This window comes from Musa acuminata, chromosome BXJ1-7 (genome assembly GCF_036884655.1).
Source record: "Musa acuminata AAA Group cultivar baxijiao chromosome BXJ1-7, Cavendish_Baxijiao_AAA, whole genome shotgun sequence".
NCBI lineage: Eukaryota > Viridiplantae > Streptophyta > Magnoliopsida > Zingiberales > Musaceae > Musa > Musa acuminata.
The window spans coordinates 6,428,992-6,455,252 of NC_088333.1; the positions used below are offsets into that span (position 1 = coordinate 6,428,992).

Here is a 26,261-nt window from a genome sequence, read left to right on the forward strand (position 1 = left end):
TTGTTGTCTAACAAATTATTTTAATTTGGCTTTTCAAAATGACATTTATGGTTTATTTCTGAAATATCAAGGTAATTATTTCAAATCTCATTCATTCTAAGTTTAATTTATAGATTTGGAAAAAAATTTAATTTATAGATCAATATTAGCAATAGTATTTTTATTAACTAGGAATTATTAGAAATACTATATTTCATTTCAATTTTATGAATTCTTACACTCTGATATTAGCGGTATAAGGAGATATATGTTTCGTAAATGAAGAGGGTTACGACGAAAGTGACGAAAAAGTGCTTAGAGACAATGAGGAAGAAGAGACATTTCATGACGAAAGCGATGGTAGAGACAGAATGGTAGGTGGGTTCCGTAAATGATGCCTAATATGATGGATCATATGAGAGGAAATAAAGATTAAGCTTTATTATAGCCACTTCCTCTCCATGTGTGAGGAGAGCTTGACACCTAACATATGAGAAAGAGATAGGTGAAAATGATCGAACGATATTGTAAGATATTTAGAGCACTTAAAAAAAAAAGAAGATATCAAATTAGAAAACTAAAACCGGAGATGATTATTAAAAAATCATCCAAAATTTATGGTTTATTCTTGAAATATGAAGGTAATTATTTAGTTTTACTTTATAGATTTTTTTGTGTGTTTATTTTTTCTATGAATTTTCAAAACAAAGAAAGATAAATACGGGCAAGGTATTAACCAGGAATTAATAGAAATGCTATATTTCATTTCAATTTTATGGCTGTACATCTTCCGACCTTGCGTTATTTCTTGATTGGGTTAATTAGCTCAATAACACATGAGATAAGATTGGACCGCGTACTCCATCAATGCACCTTAGTTAAAATATATTTGCATCTCATCTCAGTCACCTACATCCAACCCAATAGCCTTTGATTTCGATATCTGAGCTCATTTTTTTCCTAATAACACAAATTATTTCCTAATGACAGAATTATACCCAATAACACAAATTATTTCCAATCAAGTACCCTAATCTTTTTTGGTCATTCTGTTTCTTATAAGATTATATATACATATATATATATAAAATCAAGACTATAGTTTTTGTTTATTATTTTTAACATTTTTCATATATTTTTCTTACCTTCCTTGACATTATCAACCCTAATTATTTCATAAACTGTGGATAATGCAGCCAGCTCAGCATGCCAGACTATAAGGGAGAAGGGAGATCCTCAAGATAACATGAATCGAGTCGGATCCACGTGTCAAAAACAGGAAACCGGTCCACGTCAGGAGTGCCAGTTGCCTACCGATTGGAGGGCGACGGTGGACCGCACACGTATACGGCCCTTTTCTTTATATGGGGCACACGGTGGTCGGCCGTGGCTCATCCTCTGTTCCACCTCGTGCGCTCGCATCCCCGATTCTTCGCTCCTTCCGTTTTGCCTTCATCGTCTTTCTGTGGTTCTGCACTCGATCCTTCTTCTTCGTCTTCTCTCTCTCTCTCTCTCTCTCTCTCTCTCTCTCTCTCTGTGATAGTTGAGGAGAACGATGTTGGGCGATAAAGGTGGTGCGCTGCCGCTGGCGTCCTTGAACCACATCTCCGTCGTCTGCAGATCTTTGGTGAGGTCACTCGATTTCTACCAGAACGTGCTCGGCTTCCTCCCCGTCCGCAGGCCCGGATCCTTTGATTTTGATGGTGCATGGCAAGTTGATTTCCTTGGTCTGATCACTATTGATGGCAATGTTTTCACTGAAGGAGAGGAGTTTGGGTTTGGGTGATAGGTGTTCCATGAACTGGTATTATTTTTCTTGTGATCTCTAGGTTGTTCAACTATGGAATTGGCATCCACCTACTGCAATCTGAAGACCCTGAGAACATGCCGAAGAAGAGGGAGATTAACCCCAAGGACAACCATATCTCCTTCCAGGTAACTCCAATCTCTTTTTCTTCATCGTATATGTCAAGTTGTATCATGTCACTTGGAAAAAGCGTGTGTATTGGAGGATTGAAGGTTAACAGAGCATAGAAGATGGACAGTAACACACCAAATCTGTCATCGAACGGGATGTTACTATAATACCATTTGCTGTACAATTCAACTACGATACGCACTTAAACTTTCTGTGTTCTGTACATCTTGATTTCGAGATCAACACAATCAAAATTTCTCTGTGGTATCGACATAGCGTGATGCTGTGACACACACAGCCCACACAAGTGGTCGGTCCGTGATGCACTCGCAATCACCGTAGTCCCGTGCTTACCCTTCTTTTGTCTTGGATCTACGCTACAAAACAGTGCGAGAGCTTGGCGTTGGTGGAGAAGCAGCTGAAGGAGATGGGCATACCTTACATCCAGAGCGGCGTAGAAGAGGGCGGGATCTACGTGGACCAGCTCTTCTTCCATGATCCGGACGGGTTCATGATCGAGATCTGCAACTGCGACAACCTCCCGGTGATCTCCCTCTCCGGTGAGCCCATAATGGCGTGCAAGAGGGTAAGCCTTATTCCGCAACCACAGCAACAGCAACCACAACAACAGCAGCAGCAGCAGCAGCAACACCAAGAGTCCTGCGCGTGAAGATGGAAGTCCAGTACGATTGCTTATCTTATTCTCGCTCTTTTTCTGTGTGTTTGGAGTCGTGCAGGCGTGATGTTGGCGACTTGCATGTATCGTCGCGATGTATGAACTATGAAGCCAGTTGTGAGTTTGTCATGTAACCTTCGTCGTTTTCCACCTTTCGTTTCTTTCCACGAGGTTGGCAGCATTCACAGGAATCTCGTGAGAGTCGCGTACACGCCCTGACCTAAACGAACAACTGGACGAACGTGAGCCATGCGATGCTTACTAATAACACTGGCATTTCAACAAACAGTAGGCCCTCCGAATCATCACCTCAATCTTTCTCCCTCTGCGACCAAGCAGTTTGCCGCGTCTATACACGTATATATACTGCAGCAGATTTCCTGTGCCATTCCATCCTCGAAGAGAAACCATCTTGGCAGATTAATCCCGAAAGATGCACTATTGTTTGATCCTGAGGAAGAGGACAACAGTCCATGACGGGGAACAACAGTGGTGTCAACCCGTAGGAATCCAAACATCCTACGACATCTCAAATTCTTAAGGTCTCATGACACACCTTCCACCCACTTCCAAAAGCTTCAGTTCTACCTAAGCGACTTGTCATTGTCTGTTGCAGTCATCTTATGACAATTGAAGGCATCAAACCTACGATCTCCATCACCAAAGCTGAAAGCAACCTGGAAGCCATCACAGGAAGAGAAGCGGGATCAAGACGCAGCAGCTGAACCATGTTTCTTGGGGACACAATCACTTCTCTTAGGCTCCACTACTGATTTGAAAGATAGTCGTCATTCATGCCATGCAAGTCACACACCTTCTGTTCTTTCAACATCTGTTTCAGAACACCACCTGCTTGTTCGACCTCATCTCTTCGTCAAGCTTTTTGCAGATGGAACAAAAAGAGCAAAAATTTACAGCAAAGGACTAATTAATTCTAGCTTTTTTTTGTCAAGAATAAACGCGGCTGTTGATCCATCATCAGCTGTGACGAAAGATTTCGAGAATGTGTGCATAACTTTTGGTACATTTATATATTTGAAAAGATAGCAAATATGCACGTAAATTATGGGATTTATGCAAATCATTGGACCAATCGAATATCTAAATCAAGAGATATCAGCACTATAATCAAAGGACCTGATAAATCTATCATCTCCTTCAAAGATAAGGTGGTTCAGTAAGGAAGTGAATCATATCATATCATTCTTTTATCATCCCACTCTGTAACTCGTGTAGAATATTATAATTTTATCAATAAGCTGTAAGTTTTTAATTATTTAGGATCGACTAACATCCTTAGTCACCATTTTAGATATGTTAACAATTTTATACTTAGTTAAGTTCATTGTATTTAGATTTTTATTTATTATTTTTATTAAGATCTTTTTTAATCTCTCCTTGTATCTTAAATAATTATAACAACAACAGTTTATAAATATCAAGAGTATTAAAATGATGATGAAATGATTATAGTCTATATTAACAAAAGCATATAGGAAGCCATCCTTTTAAGACCGTCTTTTTGGTGCTTTGGGAGCCAAAATGTTACCACATTAATCAGATCATATAAGTAGGACTTGGGAAGAAGTTATAACTCTATCATTTATCAAGTGGATGAGTTTCTTGAAAAGCTCATGTATTTTTGGGATTCCAAAAATGCATTTTAGGTCGGATATATAATGATTGATTTTGCTGATAGCAAAGCTATACAGTGGTTTTTGAAGTATGTTTATCTGTCCATACAATATGTATTATTTCTCTATCATGCTATATATATAAAGTATAATATAATCTGCTATAAGAGTTGCATGCTTAGCTCCATACCATTACTCTCCGTTCTTCTTCTCACTACTGGTATCTCCGCTGTACTTCCATGTTTTGACAGTCCGTGGTCTCTCTCTCTCTCTCGTTCTGTAGCTTCACCTCTCCCCGCATCGAAGGACCCGCGGGAACAGCGCGGGCCTCGAGGCTTGCTGAACCCTTGATAAGGCGGGAAAAATCCCCCACGATCTGACGTCCGCCGACGGCCGTCCTGCTCTGCTATGATGTGATGGGACGACAGGTCAGGATCCAATGCCTGGCAATTAGATGAGCAACAGGAGGGTTCGGCCGACGAGGAGACCCAGCCCGATGGATCGTCGTGACGGACGTCTCTCACCCGTTACGACGGATACGCGAACCCGTTACGATCGGATGAAGACCTGTTACGATGAAAGCCTAATGACTCAATGTGACAAAGACGGAGACTTGCTATAGCGAAGATGAAGACACGCTGCAGCAGGGACGAAGGCCCGCTATAGCGGAAGCCCCAAACCCGTGACTGTAAGAATGAACACTATAACGGTAGGCAAATAAGGCAGTTTGAGAAGTACTAGTCAGAAAATAATGGGACATCGAACATAATATACCGGAGGTATGCGAGTCGAAAAACTCGACTCATATTAAAACGTCCCATTACGATGGATATACCAAATGAGGTATATCTAAAATACGTAAATCGAATACTCTGATCAAATAGATCCCGATCCAACAAAAAAGTCAAATGATATCCCTTGAGCCCTCTTGTCGGAGTTTCAAAGCACACCTTTTAGGATAGACGAATGATAGGGAATATATTGACACCAGCCTTAACTTACCAATTGCCACTAAGACATTGACATGGGTAAAGAAAAGCTTGCATCACCTTTTCCCAATGGTAAACAATAGAGCGATAACCTATCACCTTTGACAGACTATGACTCGAAGAAAGATAGTCTGGACCTGCCATCCGGAATAGTAACCCTTGATGGCAAAGCATGCTTGTCCCCTCCCTTATCGATTTGCATAGACGATCATCATCTGCTTATCCTTAGGAACCGTCAAGACTGACAAGCGATACTCCTTCAATCGTCCTTCACTAACAATGCGCCTCAGGAAACTATACTAATTGATTATTTGTATAAATGAGCGACAAGAGGACGTACAAGACAGTCCCCACCAATCATCAGTCTCACTCTGTCGGCTCCCCAGGTATAAAAGTCGATCCTCAAAACCTGAATAAAGAACCGAACTCAAATCCTCTATTTTTTCAACTCTACTAGGACTAATTTTACTAATCTCTGGTGTATAGTTCTCGATAAAATCAAAATATGCTTCAAGATAACCTTACGCCTTCGGGACGGAATCAAGATTGATTCACAATCGATGTCAAGATAACAACAAGGATGAAAGCAAAACTTCAGAGATCCCGACGAACATGAAACTTCTTATGAAGTCTGGGAGATGAAATTCTTATAAAAAAAAATCAAGCTTCGGGAAAATGAGACTAATTGGCTGAGGAAATATGTCTACACTTCAGCCATGACAACCTTTATCGTATGGGGTGCACCTACTTTTGTTGCAGCTGTCACTGTAACACCCTCTAGACTAATAGGTAGCTCTAAAATTGCAGTTGAAGTGATGAATGGAAGCTTCTCATGGGATCCCTCTTCAGAAACTCCAAACTTGAGTGGTGAATTGAGGGTTGCTGCTTGTTGAACTGTTGGTTCCGGCAAATCTAGCTTGTTATCTTGCTGATTAGGTGAAGTGCCGACACTATCAGGAAGTGTTAGTCTGTGCGAGACAGCTGCTTATGTTCCACAGTCGCCTTGAATACAGAGCAGAAAGATTCAAGACAACATTTTGTTCGGGAAGGAAATGGACCACGAGAAGGACGACAAGGTAGTCGAAGCAAAGACTTGAGTGGAGGACAGAAGCAAAGACTTCAGATTGCTCGTGCTTTGTACCGTGACGTTGCTGATATCTTCCTGTTTGATGATCCATTCGGTGCCGTCGACGCCCACACAGCCATCTCATCTCTTTAATGTGCTCATTCCATCTTACTCATAATCGTTATTGAAATGGTGAAACACGAATGCTTGCTCGGCCATTTTTAAGGTGCTCATTAGCTTAAGAAAACAGTGATTCAATCTTTCCGTGTGCTTGCTCAACTTCTTCCGGTGCAAAGACGAGAAACGGTGGCCACGGGACCAGGTGGCCTCCCAGTTGGATTTGGCCTTCCGGGGGGCCGCGTGGCTCGCCACCGCTGCTTGTCTCGTTTGTGGATTCCCAAAGTCCCGGAGATTCCCGGCCTTTCTCAGGGTCTGGTGGGGTATCTATTTGTTCTAATCTTGTTCTTTCCTCGCTATAGACGTCTTCTGCCTCAGGAAGCATATTGTTATCCCGAGGAGCGTTTGGGTATTGGACGTTGGGTCCTTTCTATGCTCTCTGGTCCTCGACTGTGCTGAGTTTTTGGGGAGCTGCCCGGTGGAGCAAGAAAGTGCCGACGCACAGGAGCCGCTTTTGAATGGTGGTGCTCATGGGTCGCGTGATGAGACTGTCTCTGCTACTTCTGGTGGTGCCTCTCTTTTCCGGAACGCCGGTTTTCTAAGCACACTCACCTTCTATTGGATGGGCCCTTTGCTTGCCGTCGGCCATAGGAAGACCTTGGACCTCGAAGACGTCCCCCACCAGGACGAGCGCGACAGCGTCAATGGCGCCTTCCCCATCTTCAAGAGTAAACTTGTTTACTGCTCGAGCAGCAGCAGTTCCAGTTCCGGTGGTACCATCACCACCTTCAAACTGGCCAAGGCGCTACTCCTTTCAACGTGGTAGCAGGTCTTGTTGACGGCCTTGTACGTGCTCTTATACACCATCGCTTCCTACGTCGGCCCCTACCTCATCGACTACTTAGTGCAGTACCTGAATGGCCGCCGGAAGTTTGCGAGTGAAGGCTACATGTTGGTCATGGCGTTCGTAGCGGCGAAGCTTATCGAGTGCCTCTCTCAGAGGCACTGATTCTTCAGATTACAGCGGGCGGGATCAGTGTCTGGTCCTCCCCCGTGTCAGTGATTTGTCAGAAGGGCCACACTTTGTCAAGCCGCTCGAAGCAGAGTCGTGCAAGCGGTGAAATCATCAATCTAATGAGTGTCGATGCGGACAGGGTTGGGCTCTTCAGGTGTTACATGCATGACCTGTGGATGGTCCCTGTGCAGGTCACCCTGACCTTGCTGATCTTGTATGCTACTCTGGGCATTGCTACGCTTGCTGGATTAACAGCCACTATAATTGTTACGCTGGCGAACCTTTCTCTGGGGAAGATGCAGGAAAGGTACCGATGGAGGGCAAAGACACCAGGATGAACGCGACTTGAGAGATCCTGAGGAACATGAGAGTTCTCAAGCTACAAGGCTGGGAGATGAAATTCTTATCCAAAATAATCAAGCTGCGGGAAAATGAGACTAATTGGCTGAAGAAATATGTCTACACTACAGCCATGACAAACCTTTATCTTCTGGGGTGCACCTACTTTTGTTGCGGCAGTCACCTTTGGGGTTTGTATAATTGTTGGGATACCATTGGAGTCAGGGAAGGTTCTGTCGGCGCTTGCAACTTTTAGAGTTGCAGGAGCCCATCTACATCCTCCCTGATGCGATCTCGATGATTGTTCAGACTAAAGTTTCTCTTGTTAGGATTTCATGTTTCCTCTGCCTTGAAGAATTGCAACCTGATGCAGTGCAGAGGTTGCCGAAAGGTAGCTCTGAAATTGCATTTGAAGTGACGAATGGAAGCTTTTCGTGGGATCCCTCTTCAAAGACTCCAACCTTGAGGGATTTGAATTTTCAAGTTCTGCAAGGGATGAGAGTTGCGATTTGTGGAACTGTTGGTTCTGGCAAATCGAGCTTGTTATCTTGCTTATTAGGTGAAGTGCCGAAACTATCAGGAAGTGTTAAGTCTGTGCGGGACAACTGCTTATGTTCCACAGTCGCCTTGGATACAGAGTGGCAAGATTCAAGACAACATTTTGTTCGGTAAGGAAATGGACCATGAGAAGTATGACAAGGTTCTTGAAGCTTGCTCTTTGAAGAATGGCTTGGAGATCCTGCCATTCGGAGACCAGACAATTATAGGGGAGAGAGGCATCTACTTGAGTGGAGGACAAAAGCAAAGAATTCAGATTGCTCGTGCTTTGTACCATGATGATGCTGATATCTTCCTGTTTGCTGATCCTTTCAGTGCTGTCAATGCCCACACAGGATCTCATCTCTTTAAGGTGCTCATTTCATCTTAATCATAATTTTCATTGAAATGGTGAAACATGAATGCCTCACATCCTTAACAGGAATGCTTGATCGGCCATTTAGCTTCAAAAACAGTGATATATGTCATCCACCAAGTGGAGTTCCTACCTTCAGCTGATCTCGTTTTGGTGAGTGATGCTTTTCTTCTTTTGTTCATTTTTCTTGATTCTTCAGTTAATAGCATCAGAGCTTTCTTAAATTACATAACAAAATATTGCTGCTCTCTTTCCTAGTGTATGAGAGATGGAAAGATTGCACAAGCAGGAAGGTACAACAAGATACTAAACTCCGGATCAGAGTTCATGGAAGGTACAATTGGTCAGCACGCATAAGCATGCTTTGGAAGCACTCGACACAATTTATCTTGATACAGGTGCTTCACACAACAACATGGACACGAGAAGTAGCCCATGATCTCTTCACCAAGTTGACAGCAAAGATGAGGCAGAAGAGGAAAGCAACAAGAAGGGACAACTAGTTCAAGAAGAGAGGGAGAAAGTCAAAGTTGGGTTTTGGATCTGCTGGTGATATATAACCATGACATATAAAGGAGATCTGGTTCCACTAATACTATTGGCTCAGATCCTTCTTGAGACCCTTCAGATTGGTAGTAACTATTAGATGGCATGGGCAGCTCCTGTGTCGAAGGATGAGGAACCTCCTCTTAGTGGTTCGATGCTGATCTATGTCTACATCGCACTAGCCTCGTGTGCTCCATTTGCATTCTTATAAGAGCTCTACTGCTTGTAACAGGCGGATACAAGACGGAAACACTGCTCTTCAACAAGTTGCACACCTGCATTTTTCGTGCTCCTATGCCATTCTTTGATTCAACCCCCAGTGGTCGTATCCTCAACAGAGTATGCGATTATTACCCATCTTTTCCTCTACAGTTTTGTAGTGCAAATGTGTTTGAGTTGACACTCAATTGTTTTTCCAGGCATCGACAGATCAAAGTGATGTCGATACCAGTATTCCTAACCAAATTGGTGCCATGATAAGCTAAGAAATTTTCTAAGTTATTATTGTTTCTAATCAGTGCTCGCTTTTTGAACATTTGTCTTTTATTTTGTTCTTTAGATGCATTACATAGATACAGTTTGGGAATAATCAAGGTTGATTGGTATTTGCAAAGCTCCAACCATACAACACTTCTCAGACACAATGTCAGGGTCAATGACAATTAGGAGCTTTGGCCAGGATGCAAGATTTGTAGGCACTAATTTCCATCTGTCGGACGATTACTCTCGACCTAAGTTTCACAATGCCGTGGCTATGCAATGGCTTTGCTTTTGACTAGAAATGTTGTCTTCTCTTACTTTTGCCTTTTCTATAGTATTCTTGGTCTCTGTGTGAAAGGGAGTGATTGATCCTGGTAATTGCCTTGATGATATCTGGGTTCTATCCTGTCTGAGTGATGTGAAGAATGTGGGGTGCTAATCTCTACCATTTGGTCTTCTTTTCCTTTCAGGCATTGCTGGCCTTGCAGTAACATATGGATTTAATCTTAATGCACTACAAACCTGGGTAATTTGGAATCTCTGCCAACTTCAAAACAAGATAATCTCTGTTGAGAGATTACTGCAGTATACCAGCATTGCTGGTGAATCACCTCTCTTTATAGAATCAGACAAATTAGAGTCAAGTTGGCCATCTAAAGGTGAAATATGTATTCGTGACTTACAGGTAACACTATGCTTTTTGGTAATTTGCTTTCTTTTCCTTTTAGTTGTGTAACATTATGGAAGGGTCATATACTATGTCAGTGTAAAATTCAATTTGGTCTTTCTTGAACAGATGTAATTACTTTAGGAGTAAAGCAATGCATCATTTTATCTGATCTGTGATAGAGTGCTGATTTTGCAAAATGTTTTAACTCTATCTATGACTTGGTTATGCTTCAACCATAGTTCTGTCCTTGTGATTTTTACAAAGTGAAAAATCATGGAAAAAATATGTGAATATTAGTATTGGTTTATAATGTTTCCTCAAAAATGTCAAAAATATAATTTTAAGCATGTCTTTGTTGAGTAAATATCTCTCTTTCAAGCTGTTTCTATACGCCATTGATGCCTATTTTTATTGGCAACTTTTTCTGAAGTGATAATTCAATGTGTGTGCAAGATTGTTATGGATCGCAGATGCCTTTTGTGTTGAGGGGTCTGACTTGCATTTTCCCTGGAGGAATGAAGACTGGTATTGTTGGAAGAACAGGCAGTGGAAAGTCTACCCTGATACAGGTCCTTTTCCGGATAGTTGATCCTACCAACGGTTAGATACTTATTGATGGTGTTGACATTTCAACGGTAGAACTTCGTGAGCTAAGATCAAGATTAAGCATAATCCCACAGGATCCCACAATGTTTGAGGGAACCATCCGTAGCAACTTAGACCCACTTGAAGAGTACACAGATGCAGAAATATGGGAGGTGATTTATCTTTGATTCATCATTTTCTTTCAATTGTTAATTACGCAGACTCGTTAATCTAATGCAATAGAAATGCTTTAGGCCTTGGATTCCTGTCAGCTCGGGGAGGAAACAAGGAAGAAAGAGTTAAAGCTCAACTCTGAAGGTTAAGTATCTTTGTTGGCTTAGTTTGTGATTTGAGTTATAATTATAGTAGGATAAAGGCATCTAGATCTTACTTGCACGATCGGTTTGCAGAACAATGGAACCAGAAATAGGTTATCAAAATTGTCTTATGCAATCTGGCATACGAAATCTTATGCTGTAAAATTATTTGTGATGATTGAGATTTAAAACTTTTCATAACTAGTATCAAGGTTATTTTTCTACTTTCGGTTGGATCTTTTAGGACTTCAATTATTTATTTAATCATGGATTTCAGTGAATAAAAATGGAGAGAATTGGAGCGTTGGTCAACGACAGCTTGTCTGTTTGGGTAGGGTGATTCTGAAGAAAAACAAGATTTTGGTTCTTGATGAAGCAACTGCTTCAGTGGATACTGCTACCAATAATCTGATTCAAAAGACACTGAGGCAGCAGTTTTCGAAGTCGATGGTGATCACAATTGCACATTGGATAACTTCTGTTCTCGGTAGTGATATGGTTTTAGTTCTTGATGATGGTAAGTACAATGAAGTTTTTTGTTTCTTTTTTCTTTACCTCAAGATACATCAGTTCATCACCTCTAATGTAACCTTTTTCTTTTTCTCTGGTGACCATGATTGATTGTGGAATATGACACACCAGCAAGATTGCTAGAGGACAAGTCTTCTTTGTTTGCAAAACTTGTCGCAGAATACACCATGAGATCTAGTTCAGGTTTTGATCAACTAAATAACTGATACACTATCTCACTGAGAATATTTTGGGTGCAAGAAGATGGTCAAGAACTGTAAGTAAAGATGTGTTGTTCCCTTTCTTTGATCCATCTGGCTATGTCATATAAACAGTAATGATCACATGTCCCATATAGCATTAGAATGAGCTAGATCTTTACTCATACTCGGAACTAGATTTTTCTGTTCTATTTATCAGTAAAACTACTGGCACGTCACTAGTATCAACACCTAATGTAGAATCTCTCTCCATCCTAGACTAGTCTTTGCTTGCTACACTAAAATGCAGATGTACTAGGAAACTTGCATCAGCTATATAGCTCAAAAACTGTTATGTAATCAAGAGAAAGGAAGTAACACTTCTCTCAGTTTAATAATTGGCTTCTATATCACTTTTATTTTTCCCCTTGAAGCTGCTATCTCACTTTATTCTATATGGCTTGAGCTCATACAGTTAAACCAATAAGTCTCTCCCTCTCTAAAAAAAGAAACCAGTAATAAGTGCAAGAAATATAGAAATGCATCTATCACTCTCAAAATCTGTTTGATGAATTGTTGGTTTTTGTTGACTAAACTTTGTATCCACAGTAGTAGTAGGGACACCTCAACTTCCACATTACCTCAGATAACATATTAGTGTGGTTCAGTCAATCTAAGTAGGATTTTGCATGATTAACAGTTTTCTTCCATCTTTGAGCTTATATTAACTTTAAGCACACATCAAAACTGGCATGAAACTGAAACACAAGCTGACAGAGTTCGACCAGGTAGTATTGGAGGTTCTGCAGTAAAGAATAAAAGGATTATATATATGTATGTATATATATATGCGTGTGTGTGTGCGCGCGCGCGCACGTGTGTGTGGTAAAAAATCTCATTAGCAGAGATATTTCAGTGATCATATTTGGTTGTTTTGGTCTACTTCTCAGAACAATTATATCTTGCATCAACTGATAGAAATAAGCAAGAAGCTAAACCAGTTTAAGTAATGCACATAATAATGTTATAAAAGATAAAATTACTTATAGACTATCCAAAATTTTGCTGCGTAATTTTCACAACTAGTTTCATATGGCTCTTGGGATTTATCATGTAAATAGAATTGGTAAAAAAACATTTAGCTTCAAATAATCTGCAAAAAGAAGAGGAATGAATAAGAAGCAACTTACCGGAGAATCAAATTTACAGAAAGACAACCAATGTAGATCACAGAATTTGCTGAAAGAATTATACAGCATCAACAAAGAAAACCAGAAGAAATAGGAGCTCCCTTCAGTCCAAAGCAATATGAAGAGATAACATCTAGGAAATGATATTGTTTTGGTCTGAAAGCAGCTCCCATTTCTGCTGCTCTCAAGCCCTCAGAAAGCAGATGCAAGGAAGAGAAGAAAGCAGAATGGATGGAAGATGGGAAGGAACAAAGATGAACAACCATGCAGTCTCCGGTTGATATAATTACTTTGGCCTGTGGAGCTCTCCTTTTGTTTTCAACTTCATTTGGTACATTACTGATCTCTAGCTGCTCTTCCTTGTTTTAGCTGTACCACAATGGTTGTGGAATTTATGCATGGCAGGCCCAGTTTCTTCATTTAGGTTTCTTCTTTCAATGTTCATATGGTATGGTTTAATGGTTGCACCATGTTCTAGTTCATGAAGAAAAGAGGAGAGTGAAGAATATTTTTTCAGAATTTTTTTTAAGCTCTTTCTATTCTACTTTGGAGTAGAAATTAGAGGCTGGCATTCATAATGCATGGCATGTAATTAAGAATCATGCATCCTGAACAAGAAACCACCCATATTTGTCTCCCCTCTCTTATGTCAAGAAACATGGATGCTAGATTTTGCTATTAGCCAGAGCTCTCAAGTCTCTTTCTAGAGGGGGTGCATGTGTCAATCCACAGAGCATTTATGTTCTTTCCCTCACATTGTATGCTTAGTGTATTCTATTTAGGAAACCCATTCTACTTGGTGCAGAAGGGACTGCATCCTGTGTTTCTTGTGCTCCATCTGTGACAAGCTTTTTACTTTTTTTACATTGTTTTTCTCTTTCCTTTCTCCACAAGATTAACCTAGCCTTCTTGTTTTATGCGGCTGTGAATCTGATTCCTTTCTTCTAACTTTTATGCGCTTCCATCTCTGAGGTTTGATCAGTAAAGTCGGTTTTAATTAGGTGTCTCACTGTCAAAGATGACTTACTCTTTAGTCGCAAAGTAGCAAACTTCTTATCGTCGTGCCAAAGTATGTTCTTTGTTTATACTCCTTAAAAATGTTTAATCATATAATTCCATGTGACTGCCACTGTTAATACTGCATCTTGCTGTGCATTAACCACTGTTGGTAAGTAAAACTATAAATCCTTGTTTAAAGCCCCACAGTGTGGTTACTATTAGCACTAAATGATTCCTGACTGCAAAAGCAAGCATCATACAAGCCACTTGGACCTTTTGTTGCACCTTAATGGAATTTTGTTTTGGGTTGCACTCCAAATTAATTGAATGGCTCATAGTAGATAGTGACCTTGGATCACAGGACCCAGGGAATATTGCTTGGTAGCTAATCTAGATTAAGACAGCATCATCATGTTTTGGATGACTGAAGTGGTTTCTTGGTTTATCAGAGTGTATTATGTTTTACTTAGATGAGTAGTCACAGTGATGTACACTTGATCATCAAATGTCTTACTTCTGATCTAAAACATAATCTTAAATAGTGCTTGTAATAATAGTTATTAATATTTGTCATAGTTACATAGATGGACCTTAAATATAATTTTCTTTTCCATTAATATTATGATATATGTAAACTGCTTACAATGCAGGATCTTCAAAGCATCCATGCACCCACCAAAACACATCATAACAAGAGAGTGAGATTGAGAATTACATTAAAATCATGTTATTTGATGGGGAGTTCTGCATCCTCCAATTGTTTGATGTTTTCTATCAATCTCCACCCAATGTTAAAAGAACTTGAGCTGATGAGTTGAAAGATGAAGCATTTTGATACTGACAATTGGTTGATAAGCAAATAAATAATATATTACTAGATTTGTTTCTTAATCATTTAATTTGTTCTCTTTTTGCAGACACATGTACATGCATATAACTAGCCTTATACAAAGAGTGATGATGTAGGAAAGCCAATTCACATGAAGAAACAACAAAACTGTTGAAGTTAATAGATATGGCACATAATTTTTTAAAGGAAAATAATAGGGGTTTCCCCCAATAACATATAAATTCCTCTTGTGTAGAATTATATATATATATATATATATATATATATATATATATATATATATATACATGTATATAAATACATGTATATGTATAAATGATACGATAATAAATATCTCGTGTAGAATTTTATATGTATATGTATATGTACATGTATATGTATATATATGTATGTAATTATGGGGTTCCCCCAATAACATATAAATTCCTCTTATGTAGAATTATATATATCAATTGAAAAGTAGATATTATTCCTATTGCATTGAATCTAAGATACGATAATAAATGATTAGTCAACGTACCCATCCATTTTTTATATCTGTAAAATAATAAATGATGCAGTAGTTGATCTTCTGGCAAAAGTATAATGGATCAGAAAATTGATTTCTGGACTAAAAGAAAAAAGCTAAAATGATGGTATAATTTGGAACAAATCAAAAGGCGTAGAAATTCTATTCTTTTATAGAGTCGGCATCACAGTTTCCAAAGATGATTTAGTCCAACTAATACGCAGTGTCCATCAAGGAAACAGTCAACGATGGGCGGCTCAACATTAGTGATCGCAGGATGTGGCACATATGATCACGTTGTGGTCACATCTATTTCATTCATTCTTTTATCTGCTGAATTCAATTCTCTGTAGCAAAAGAATAAAAGGGTTGTTAATAATCGGTGAATTCAGACAAAGTTATAGACACAGAAGAATGAGAGAACCCAACATCTCATCTATGTTTCCTTTGGCTTCAGGATTCAGAGGATGAACTGCAAGGAAGAAAAGAGTCTAATTCCTATTTGCTTATCTCAATGACTCGAGATTTCAGGGTGACACAGACTGCAATCTTTGTCATCTGTACAGAATTAATCGGCCTTGGAACAACAATTACATGACAAAATACTATTGTCTGTTGACAAAGAAGAAGAAGGAGAAGCAGCAGCAGCATGAAGGTTGGTCATGGTGGCCGCCAGGCTCACTGGCTTCTTGGCTTCGACGGCCTTGCCAATCCGCGCTTGCCGAAGAATCCACAGCAAAGGCAACGAGGGACCTTAGGAGATGGCGGGTCGACGTTCGGCGGGAGGACACCTGCACGGAAGGCGTGCCTGCCGTCGCCGGTGCTGCGGTTGCGTCCCATCGTTCGGCGGGTCGACCCTACGCTCTTCGAGTGCTTCAGTTCCCTGATTTCTTCGGCTCCTTCCTCCTCCTTCTCCTCCTCCTCCTCCTTTTCCTTCTTCTTCTCGGAGAACAACCTCTCATCCCACACCAGCCCTGATGAACCTGACCTCCTGAACGTCGTCGCAGATCTTTGTAGCTCTGCCATCCTCTCCCCCCCCTCTCTCTCTCTCTCTCAATCGCTCTCTCGGTAGTTCCGCTAATAAATAGGAGGAGGCCGGAGAAGGAAACGGCGGATGATGAAGGAGAAGATGAAGAGATCCACGGAAACGGTGCAATCCGATGCTGTCATGGAGGATTCACGTATCTTATTAATGTAGCGATTGACGTGACTTCCTTTGGTTGACCTCCGGCTTTCCTTTGGCCAATGGCGGTCCCTGCATCGACCCACTCCAACATGGATCCGCCGTCCAAAGTAGAAGAAGAGTGTTCTTCGTTATTAGATGAGACATATTTTAAGTTAGATAGAGGGGATAAGCATTCTTGGGTAGGTTCCTATAGGATATGCATGAAGACAAGATCCACTTGCCGACCAAGCAATCTTGCTGCATCACTTGGCCTAATTGTCTTGGTTGGTGTGCTAAAGAAGGTAAACTTGTCATTACATGAAGAATTCTCTTAGTGTCCAAAGAAACGTAATGGTCCCCCTTCATGTTGCAATAGTTTTAGGGCACTGACTTCACAAGAGGCCAAGAGTCAATCCTGTGAAGGTGAAGGGCAGACCATATCTGAAACCTAACTCCCTTTCTCAGAATCAGAGGGAAGAAGAAAAGAAAAGGCCATCGATCAACACACTTATATGTGCATTGAAATGAGCTAATTTTCTTTGTTTATAGATTCCCTGATAACGAATGGACACTTTGGGACTTGGACTAGTCAAGTTCAGATGGGAGGAGAATGGAGAGAATATTGTACAAGCTGGAAAAGGATCAGATCAAAGCTGACAATGTGAAGCACAACTTGACATTCAAAGTTGGGTTTGAATATTTGACTCGTTGAATTATTCAACTTAACATTGGAAAGAGGAGGCATCACCCACCCAAAGAAAGCAGCAGGATCAGGCAAATTATTCCACCAGATCCTTGTAAATGTGTCTGCTACAACTTATTTCATATGCTGAGCTGATTATGGTAATTGAAAAAGAGAGACCTTTACCTCCCACTTCACCACCATGCATGTTAGTAGGACAAGAACCAGATCCCTTTGACAATCTCTGATTAAACCTACAGAGACGATGGATTTTCTCAAGGAGCTTCAAAATGCACATATGCAAATTCCTGTACTCAAACTATAGTAGGAAGCAGATATGTAAGAATGTTTAGAGAATGGAGCATGTTAACCAAGCTTAGCCCTTGATTCAACTGCATTTAATTGAACTTCAAGATCTTAATCCATCATTTAAGGCAAAAAAAAGCAATATAAATAAACTAAAAATGCAAAACAAGCTTCTCAAAGCATTGCGTGCTTGAAGGAAACAGATATACAGGCCCTGCAAAAGTTTGTGAACAGCTACTCTAGGAACTTGGACTCTTAAAAGAGCTAATGAGCAGTATAACAGATTTCAGAGGAAAGTTACAAAAGTTTCCTGGAGTAAAACTTCTGATCAACCAGCGGAGATGGTCCCAGGCGAAGACCGCCGATATGGAGCACGATGATCAGGAATTCCATCCTCGAGTCGCTTCTCTTCAAACCACTTCAGCACTCTCTTCCATGGAAGATTTGTTACATGTACTATACTGCTGATCATTGCATTCTGTATTGCATAGCACAGAAACCAATTAGCGATAAGACAGTAATACCAAGATGTACCGATCCTAATCGTCATGCCTGTTTACAGATTGGATGCATAAGTGAACCGAAAAAAGAGGAGAATTTCAGCATTATAGTTTGGTGACAAGCTTCCAACTACAAAGGGCTACCTAAGTTATTTCGCGTGATACTGTCTACATTGAATGTCTTAAATACAAAGGTATTTTAGCAAGTTACTCACAGTCGGACGTTTTGTTCGCGAGTAAACTCTTTCTAATGTTTCGATATGCACTTTCTTCAGTCTCTTCTGTGCCAACCACCTTGTTCGCATTACGTGAACAGGAAGTTCTTTAGCAGGCTTGCTTTGTACATCATCCGTCGCTATAGCAGGAGGAGATTCCAAAAGCTTGCTTTCTGGTTCAGGTGTATGTGTGGTGTCACCCATTAAGGACTCGCTTGAAGGTTCACTTGTCTGTTTGATTTCATCAGGTAAAGAAGCAGACATAAGCAAAAGATTTGGAGGTGGATCACGAAGGAATCCGAGGACAAAAGCCCTTTCTAGCCCAAGTTCTGCAGCAAGACTTTTAATCTGCAAAGAAAAATACCATGATAAACGATGAAATAATGAGTATCTTGGAACCATATTAACTATTGTTTAGACAAAATCTTCATTGCATGCGATCTTATGCTATTCATAATAAATTGGTATTCATAGTAAGACACTTACGCTAGTTTTACGCCTACCAATCTTTAAAGCACGTGCCAGTCTCCGCATCTGCCAATTCTTAAGCTTTGGTCTTCTGTCTTCATACTCATCATCCTCATCACTGCCCAAATGACCAGAACTTGGTGAAATTCCAGAAATATCATCATTATCTCCAACCCCTAGTGCTTCCTCTAACTCTAGTTCTAGCCTAGCCAAATCTTCTTCACTTATGTCATCATCAACATCATCACTCAGAAGGTTATCATTTTTCAAATCTTCCTCCAGTTGGCTGAAAAGTGCCTCAAAAGCATCTTCATCAATATCATCTCCAGCCCAATCATTATTTTGCTCTGTTGACTGACAATAAATTTCTGTCAATATGAGAAGTTAAACATACATAACTTGCTCATGCATATTACCCAATTTACGCCACTGGTCCCTCAATAGAAACATAAACTTTGGCTGAATAGCATGAAACGAAAAAAAAAAAAAAAAACTCTTAACAAAAATCCATGGTGGTGCATGTCAAAATCCCATGAAGCCAAAGAATGAAGACTTAACATCAATAACAAAAACACAGTCCGTTGATCCTTACTGCTGCAGCTCAACCAGATGGATGTCTTTTGCAAATTATTTGTAAATGACATGATTATAAAAGTAATTACTAATAATAGATGTCTTAAAAACAAAAACAATGTTTGCGCATAGAAACAGTAGAAATAACTATGTGATTTTGGTTGATGAGCATAAGATGCATATACCAGATGAATTCTTTGGAACAAAGAAATTTCAAGAAAAAGTATCCAATGCCCAAAATAAGCAGATAAAGATAGAAAACCAATCTGACATATGCGACATTTTCAGAGCTCGGTCTAGCACTTACAAGGTCTTCCAAAATGAAGCAAGGAAACAAGTGGTGCAAGTGGGGGCTCACCAGTAACTTAATTGATTGTTGGACATGAAGAGGATTTGCTAAGATTTGAGTGCATAAACAGCTATATGTGATCATATCATTAATTGTTCCATTTCACCTTCTCTACAACTACCTACATGTAATTTGGGAGTGATTCCTTTGTACAATGAACTCTTTCCCACATTTCTATGAGATTTCACCTTATCCTTGGGTGTTTAATCCAATTTTCTGTCATTCTCTTTTTTTCATTTATCTTTCTCTTGTGACCAATTATGGTGGTACCTTCTTAACTGTAAACCTGATGGAGAAATGAGAAGCACAAAAGCAAATGAACTTTGGATGGTGCTAGACTCAGAAGATGTAAATAACACGGATGTTAATCGAAGATCACCCAAGGAGAAAATTCTTGCATTGCATGGTTGCAAAGATATGGATGGAGATTACTTTTAGTACAAATGCCTTTATGAATAATGATCGGCAAAGCATAGAATCTAACACGAGGAGTTCAAAGTGGAAGAGAATGTCTGTCACTGTACTTCGATAAACACTTTGAGGTGTGAAAGAACGAATTTACGTAGCAATCCCTGAATACACTACAATCTCAGGTCCTTAGGATGAAATCCCACTTACTAAATGGAACCCATGAGAGCATCCTTCTCGTTTGATATTTCCAGACCTCGTTACATGCTTCAAAGTGTCCAACACTTCAACATCCGAATAATCCAACAACGGGACAACTCCCAGAATTCAACAACCTAAATTCAAGTACCATAACTTAATTATCTTATGATACATGGAAAAGCTGAAACCCTTCTCGGCCATGTACAAGCGTATCAGGTAAATCACTTATACCATTATTCTATCTGAACTCTAAATGGTTTCCAACACTTCGGGATGGTAACATAAGTAGAATAAAGATCCAATTTTTGTGTTCCGAGGGGTTGAATTGTGTTGTGCCTAAGTTTACCAAGGCGCAAAAACTTGAAGAATCCAAGTAAAATAATACTTCGAAGAAGCACGTCAAGAGCCGGCGATCCCGAGCCGGAAGGGGAGGAAACCGTACCTTACGCCTGGGAGGACCTTCCTTAGTTTTGGCGAGCCCCGAGCTGCTCTTCCTGCGCCGAGAGAAGGCGACGAGGGATTGGAAGGAGCGGCGCGGGCGCGGACGTGCCGCCGATGAGGGGAGCTGCTCCGAGGAGCCAACCAGGAGAGGCAGCCTGCTCGTCGTTCTGCATCGGAGGGCTGCCGACGAGACCCCTAAGGCCATGGCGGGCGTCGAAGCGGATGCCGCCATGACCGCCCGAGCGAGCAAAATTATCTCCGCGACCCTTTTATCGCCGGGATTCCTTTGGAAGAGGCCGACGCGGGCGATAATTGGGCCCAATAAGCCGGTCCGACCCGACCCACGGTCTTCTTCCATGCTTATTTTGACGGATTTATTGGAACAGGCAAATTAGAACGAGGACAATAATATGTCATTTTAGGTCAGCTGAAGTCCGCATTAACTGTTCCATAAAAGAGACTGCCGAAGGTGGACAGTAACCCAATAATATCTAACTTAAACCTACATATTATTTGATCATATTTTTTAACAATATATTATTCTCTCTTTTTTTGTCCTTTTAATTAGGGTTCGTCGAGGAGGCCGCGAGGAGGTTTCACCCGTCGCCGGCCTCTCCGGTACGCCTCCTCCTCCTCCTCCTCTTCTTTTCCTTCTTCTCCTCTTCTTTCTCCTCTTCTTCCTTATTCATCTTCTTCTTCCTCTTCGACACGTGTAACCGAAACTGCAATTGTTGATCTTGATCACTGTATTATAAATTGAAAGGGATTGACGAATTGGTAGTTCTGTCATTCTTTCGAGATAGTTTGTTACCGACCCATTCATTTTGGCAATCTGCTTAATTTTGCACTGTTCTTCGAGAAAGAAAATTAACCGAGGCCATTTGCATGAGACAATGGGCAGAAGATGATGGGTAGCTTTGGATTCAAGTCTCTTTCGTGTTCCTATTGGAAGGAGCTATCGTCAAGAGTTAGATCAGTTAGATTGCTGTTGTTTAACTGTTGACTGGTTTATGAATAAGCGCACGTTATATTTTGGAGGTCTATCATAGTGTTTTTAGAGCCTTTAGCCCATGTCAAGCTTTCATGATCTTTCCTATTGCAAACCATCATGGAAGGCTCCTTTTTTTTTGCTTTTTATACAATTTAGACTTTAATTGCATGTAGGATTGTACTTCCCATTAATCTCCGGTTATTGCACAGGCTATCCTTTATAAAATTAATGCTTTCCTCTCTTTCATGCAATCTTCAAGCATGGACATGCAAGAGATGTAAAAGAAAAAAAAAAATACCGTTTCTTTGCTTATCATTTGATTTTATATCTTCATGAAAAATGTTTTTTTTTAATGTATTCACAAGTTATTTTCTGTCTTTTGTCACTTTTGTGGTAAAGGCTAGCTACATAATGGACTGATTCACTGGGATACTCTGTACAGGATAGAATATTTTATTTTAATACATGTTGATTGTGGCTGTTATTACTTGAATAATTTAATAAGAAATCTAAGTGTTTGTCATGAGCCAATATCCAGTTTTTGGCAATTGCTGGTTTCGTCTACACCATGTTTGTGTTCTAAGCTCTTTGCACTGATACTCCATTGTTTTTTTCCTTTCTCGTTTTGCAGCTCAAGTTGTTTGGATTGTCAATACTGTTATCGTGGGAGTTGTGGACAATCTTTCTTTAGGCAAATGGCAAGATTACTGTCAAGCATGGTCCTAAGGGCCATGACCAGTTCCTCTAACAGCACAAAGGTAAGACCAAATTGCTTCTTCAATCCTGAAGGTTACACTTTCCCCTAATGTGCAGACTAGCAAATGAGTTATGCAAAGATATTTGCTGACTCAGTTCACAGATATCAAGTTGGCATTTTAAATGTTTGGTGGCTCTATTGTTTTACGTTCATGAAATTGGAAAACTTGTCCACGTGATATGATAGCAAAATTTCAGCCTTACTTATGCAAATCAGTGTCATAAAAAGGTATTAAAGAAAGCTGGTTTATTCTTAAGATGTGACCTCCAAGATGCAGATGGGGAGTTTTTGAACAGTATTAGTTTTTTTTTTTTTTAATGAGGGCAGCAAAGTTTGTTTGCAGCCTTCTCCCTTTCATAAAGGTGTATATAATATAATGTAATATTCTGCTCAAACATTTTAACATTCAAAAGCTTTCATATATACCGTTTTATGAAGCCAGAACTTAGACCCTATGTTACAGTTTATTTGTTCCCACTTGCCACCTATGGTTTTGCTTCTGGCATATACTGAGGATATTGGTGTTCCTCGTATACACTATGTTCTATAAAATGATTTACATGCTTTTGTTTTAGTCTTCTCTTTGTGCTGCTGAGTAGTGAGATACCACTTTACCTGTTTTGTGTATGCACACATTGTTGATATTTTGAATTTCGTCATACTTCCATTTCATGGCACCAGGTAACACTTAAATTCTGATATTCCTGAGTTTTTGTTTGGTCTTCAGGAGTTCTGCAAGACATAGTTTGATTCATATGTCATCTGAAATGTTAATTCTTCAGTTTCTTACAGCTCATACTTAATCTGTATCTATAGCAGAAACATTACCAGAACTCGAATCTAGTTCTTTATGTTGTGGCAAAGGCTTGACAAATTTAGAAAATCTTATGGTTAAATTCTCAAATTTTATTGTTTATAAATCTTTTATATTTTTTATTGTTCGTGGCACACATCGTGGACTCTTAACAATTAATTATGTATGGTTTCTATTTCATAATCAATTTGTTACCATTTGATTATTTATGTTTTTTTAACTCTGATCTCTATTTTTTGAGCTAATTTAGATTTACAGTTTAGTTATACAGCTTTATTTTATTTTTATTTGTATTATCCAAGACATCTGATCATGCAGTTTATGATAACATGCAAGAGCAGGTTGCATTTGGTTCATCCTATCTGAAACAGATGAAGTACTCAACCAGGGGAAGTGCTGATTCTGGTGTAAATGCAGATCTTCCCACCAATGGTTTTGCATCTTCTGGCACATACCCAACAAGGATAACCAGCGATCCTGATACACACGAAGACTTTCAGCCAACAAACAAAAATACTGGCATCTCTATACTAGATATTGTGCAGCAGGTGCTAACACTTGCAAGTTAATAGATGATTTTATAAACATAAAAGCAATTCAATATCACCTGTGATTTGATTTTTCATATATGAATGATATTTCCAGATGTAAGACTTTTCGTTGGTTCAGTTTTAGTCAATATTCTTGCAGGATGTCAAGGAAAATCCAGTCATGATTTATATGAAGGGTCTGCCAGATGCCCCTCGCTGTGGATTCAGTGCATTGGCTGTGAAGGTCCTACAACAATATGGTAAGATACCTTGAGTTTGATACATTAGACATCTAGAGTACAATAAAGTTATGCAGTTGAGAACTGTTTCAAATGAGTCATTTTGTTTTCTTTTTTTTTTTAGGCTTGTGATTTATGTCTTTTAAATGGATATTTTCAGGTGTCCCTATCAGGGCGAGAGATATTTTGGGAGATCTTAAGCTTAAAGAAAGTGTAAAAGCTTATACGTAAGTTGTCACCCTCTATTTTGTTAGCAAATTTTATATGCATGAAGTTTTTATGCTTTGCATTCTATTTCTGGTCATGATTGCCAGTGTTATGGTATACCGATCTGTCCCGAGATGCTATTTCATTTGGTTTTTCATTAACTTGAGTTGTTTTTTAGTGGAACAAATAGATTAATAGAATTTGCCTCGTGAAATAGAACTTGTTTCCCCTATAATTACAAGTTATTTTGCTAAATCCTAATAAATGTCAGCAAATATTGTAAAGATGATATTACGACCAATGTTAATGTTATAAATTCTATTACTTGATTACTATAGAATGTCATATAATATGATAAGCTATCTGGCAAATCAGGAATCAGATACTTTATTCTCTTTAGCGGATGGTGTGTTTATTTATCAGAAGTTGCTTCTGCAACTAAGTTTATTTTATAGAAAATGGAGTTGTAAGAATTCCTTCAAAGATCAATCAGTAAGATTTTTGTTCCGCTTCAACACTAAACATTCAAATGATTTAGTCTCTGTTAAGACATCTGGGTTGGTTAGTGCATTCTTGCACGAGTGATAGGTATCTGGTTTGAGTCCACATGTGAGCATCATGTATGTCATTTAATCAATGTAACGAAAATTTTTTAATTTTTTTTAAATGACAGCTTCAGAAAAGATGATGCTTTCTGAAAAAAAAGATGGCTTCATATAGGTTTCCAATGTGCTTTATTCTGTTCATGAATTATATAATCCCTTAAAAAAGATTTTAAGATTGGTGTGCTTCTCTGAATTGGTGTCCTCTGAATCGGATGCTGCTAAGTTTTATGGAACTCATATTGGCAACAGATATAAACACCGTATATAACAAGGTAAAAGTTGTTCAAATTTGTTCTTCTAATTTCCATTATTGCTTTGGTGGTTATAACTTGTCAGTGGTTCATTCTCAAGTAACATTGTTCTTTTATATCATTTCATAGAAAATAAAAGAGGAATAAGCAATCACTGGAATTGTTATTCTATGTTTGTCTGGTACATTGCAGCAATTGGCCAACATTTCCCCAAGTATTTATCAAAGGAGAGTTTGTAGGAGGATCTGACATTGTTCTTAATATGCATCAGGTGGTTATATTCAACTTACAATACCCCGACGTTTTGCTTTTCTTTTGGTTTCTTTCATTTAAGTTCTGTCTCTGTTATCTTCAGAAAGGCGAACTCAAGGATTTACTGGCAGACATCACTCATAATGGCAACCAAGGCAGGGAGTGAGCGGGGTTGTTGATTCAGGTCCACTGTCTGCAATTGAGAGGCTAATCTAAATGCTCCAGACTTCCTAGTTGTTGGCATCTTTATGCCAGATACTGTTTTCCTAGTACGAAATTCTCGTTTTTGCTATGTAACTATGGTTATGGCTCCGGCCATCGGGAACAAGTTGGTCTAACCTATGAGCTCGCTTGGTGAAAGCTTACTTCGTCTGCCTGTTTAAGTCAGATGAGAACATCAGCAAGTTGTTTGTGGGACTCTTTCATCACTTCTTGTTAGTGGACTTTATCATGGTTTAGGCTACTTCTCTGGTGTTGTAGGAAGTTCAAAGGCTCATCTCTTGTGGGCTTATCTCGGATTTCCTCTAAAAACAGTCCTGGTGAGTAGTATGATTGACCATTGATTTGTTTATTAGCAGAATGAGAAAGGTGTTGTTGGTTGATATAATTAAATTTGATATATATATATATATATATATATATATATATATATATATATATATGTGTGTGTGTGTATACATGTGTATACATATACATGTGTATATATATATATATATATATATATATACATGTATATATAATTGATATGATATGGTATTTCACATGTGAAGTTTTGATTGATAAAAAAAAAAATCATATCATTGGTT

General features: G+C 39.3%; 4 protein-coding genes and 1 pseudogene across 4 annotated transcripts; 3 read left to right on the forward strand and 2 right to left on the reverse strand.

Moving 5' to 3' along the window:
* The first annotated feature begins 1,357 nt into the window (after nucleotides 1-1,357).
* On the forward strand, nucleotides 1,358-2,723 carry LOC103990300 (glyoxylase I 4). Its single transcript, XM_009409384.3, has 3 exons — nucleotides 1,358-1,689; nucleotides 1,809-1,914; nucleotides 2,286-2,723. Exons 1-3 carry the CDS (start codon nucleotides 1,535-1,537, stop codon nucleotides 2,565-2,567), a joined length of 543 nt encoding a protein of 180 aa, XP_009407659.2. The 5' UTR covers nucleotides 1,358-1,534; the 3' UTR covers nucleotides 2,568-2,723.
* A 4,278-nt stretch (nucleotides 2,724-7,001) lies between these two features.
* LOC135679882 (ABC transporter C family member 3-like) lies at nucleotides 7,002-12,081 on the forward strand (annotated as a pseudogene).
* A 4,098-nt stretch (nucleotides 12,082-16,179) lies between these two features.
* LOC135680113 (uncharacterized protein At1g15400-like) lies at nucleotides 16,180-16,527 on the reverse strand. Its single transcript, XM_065194100.1, has one exon. The coding sequence runs from the start codon at nucleotides 16,525-16,527 to the stop codon at nucleotides 16,180-16,182; it is 348 nt and encodes a 115-aa protein (XP_065050172.1).
* A 1,286-nt stretch (nucleotides 16,528-17,813) lies between these two features.
* On the reverse strand, nucleotides 17,814-21,060 carry LOC135678481 (protein OVEREXPRESSOR OF CATIONIC PEROXIDASE 3-like). The gene is made up of 4 exons (XM_065191360.1): nucleotides 20,811-21,060; nucleotides 18,856-19,191; nucleotides 18,370-18,717; nucleotides 17,814-18,132 (listed from the first exon to the last, which is right to left on the reverse strand). Exons 1-4 carry the CDS (start codon nucleotides 21,039-21,041, stop codon nucleotides 17,983-17,985), a joined length of 1,065 nt encoding a protein of 354 aa, XP_065047432.1. The 5' UTR covers nucleotides 21,042-21,060; the 3' UTR covers nucleotides 17,814-17,982.
* A 227-nt stretch (nucleotides 21,061-21,287) lies between these two features.
* On the forward strand, nucleotides 21,288-25,918 carry LOC135678482 (monothiol glutaredoxin-S4, mitochondrial-like). Its single transcript, XM_065191361.1, has 7 exons — nucleotides 21,288-21,427; nucleotides 22,432-22,558; nucleotides 23,713-23,919; nucleotides 24,062-24,161; nucleotides 24,301-24,367; nucleotides 25,396-25,474; nucleotides 25,559-25,918. The coding sequence occupies exons 2-7, from the start codon at nucleotides 22,496-22,498 to the stop codon at nucleotides 25,619-25,621; spliced, it is 579 nt and encodes a 192-aa protein (XP_065047433.1). The 5' UTR covers nucleotides 21,288-21,427; nucleotides 22,432-22,495; the 3' UTR covers nucleotides 25,622-25,918.
* Nucleotides 25,919-26,261: the final 343 nt, after the last annotated feature.

Excerpts from the sequence above, each read along its gene's own strand:
- LOC103990300 (XM_009409384.3), top strand. The coding sequence starts at position 1,535 with ATGTTGGGCGATAAAGGTGGTGCGCTGCCGCTGGCGTCCTTGAACCAC. Across the intron at positions 1,690-1,808 it reads TTTGATTTTGATGGTGCATG|GTTGTTCAACTATGGAATTG; the intron begins GCAAGTTGATTT and ends TGTGATCTCTAG. Across the intron at positions 1,915-2,285 it reads ACAACCATATCTCCTTCCAG|TGCGAGAGCTTGGCGTTGGT; the intron begins GTAACTCCAATC and ends GCTACAAAACAG.
- LOC135680113 (XM_065194100.1), bottom strand. The coding sequence starts at position 16,527 with ATGGCAGAGCTACAAAGATCTGCGACGACGTTCAGGAGGTCAGGTTCA.
- LOC135678481 (XM_065191360.1), bottom strand. The coding sequence starts at position 21,041 with ATGGCGGCATCCGCTTCGACGCCCGCCATGGCCTTAGGGGTCTCGTCG. Across the intron at positions 18,718-18,855 it reads TTGGTAGGCGTAAAACTAGC|ATTAAAAGTCTTGCTGCAGA; the intron begins GTAAGTGTCTTA and ends TTTTCTTTGCAG. Across the intron at positions 18,133-18,369 it reads CGCGAACAAAACGTCCGACT|AATGCAATGATCAGCAGTAT; the intron begins GTGAGTAACTTG and ends TATGCAATACAG.
- LOC135678482 (XM_065191361.1), top strand. The coding sequence starts at position 22,496 with ATGGCAAGATTACTGTCAAGCATGGTCCTAAGGGCCATGACCAGTTCC. Across the intron at positions 22,559-23,712 it reads GTTCCTCTAACAGCACAAAG|GTTGCATTTGGTTCATCCTA; the intron begins GTAAGACCAAAT and ends ATGCAAGAGCAG. Across the intron at positions 23,920-24,061 it reads TACTAGATATTGTGCAGCAG|GATGTCAAGGAAAATCCAGT; the intron begins GTGCTAACACTT and ends ATATTCTTGCAG.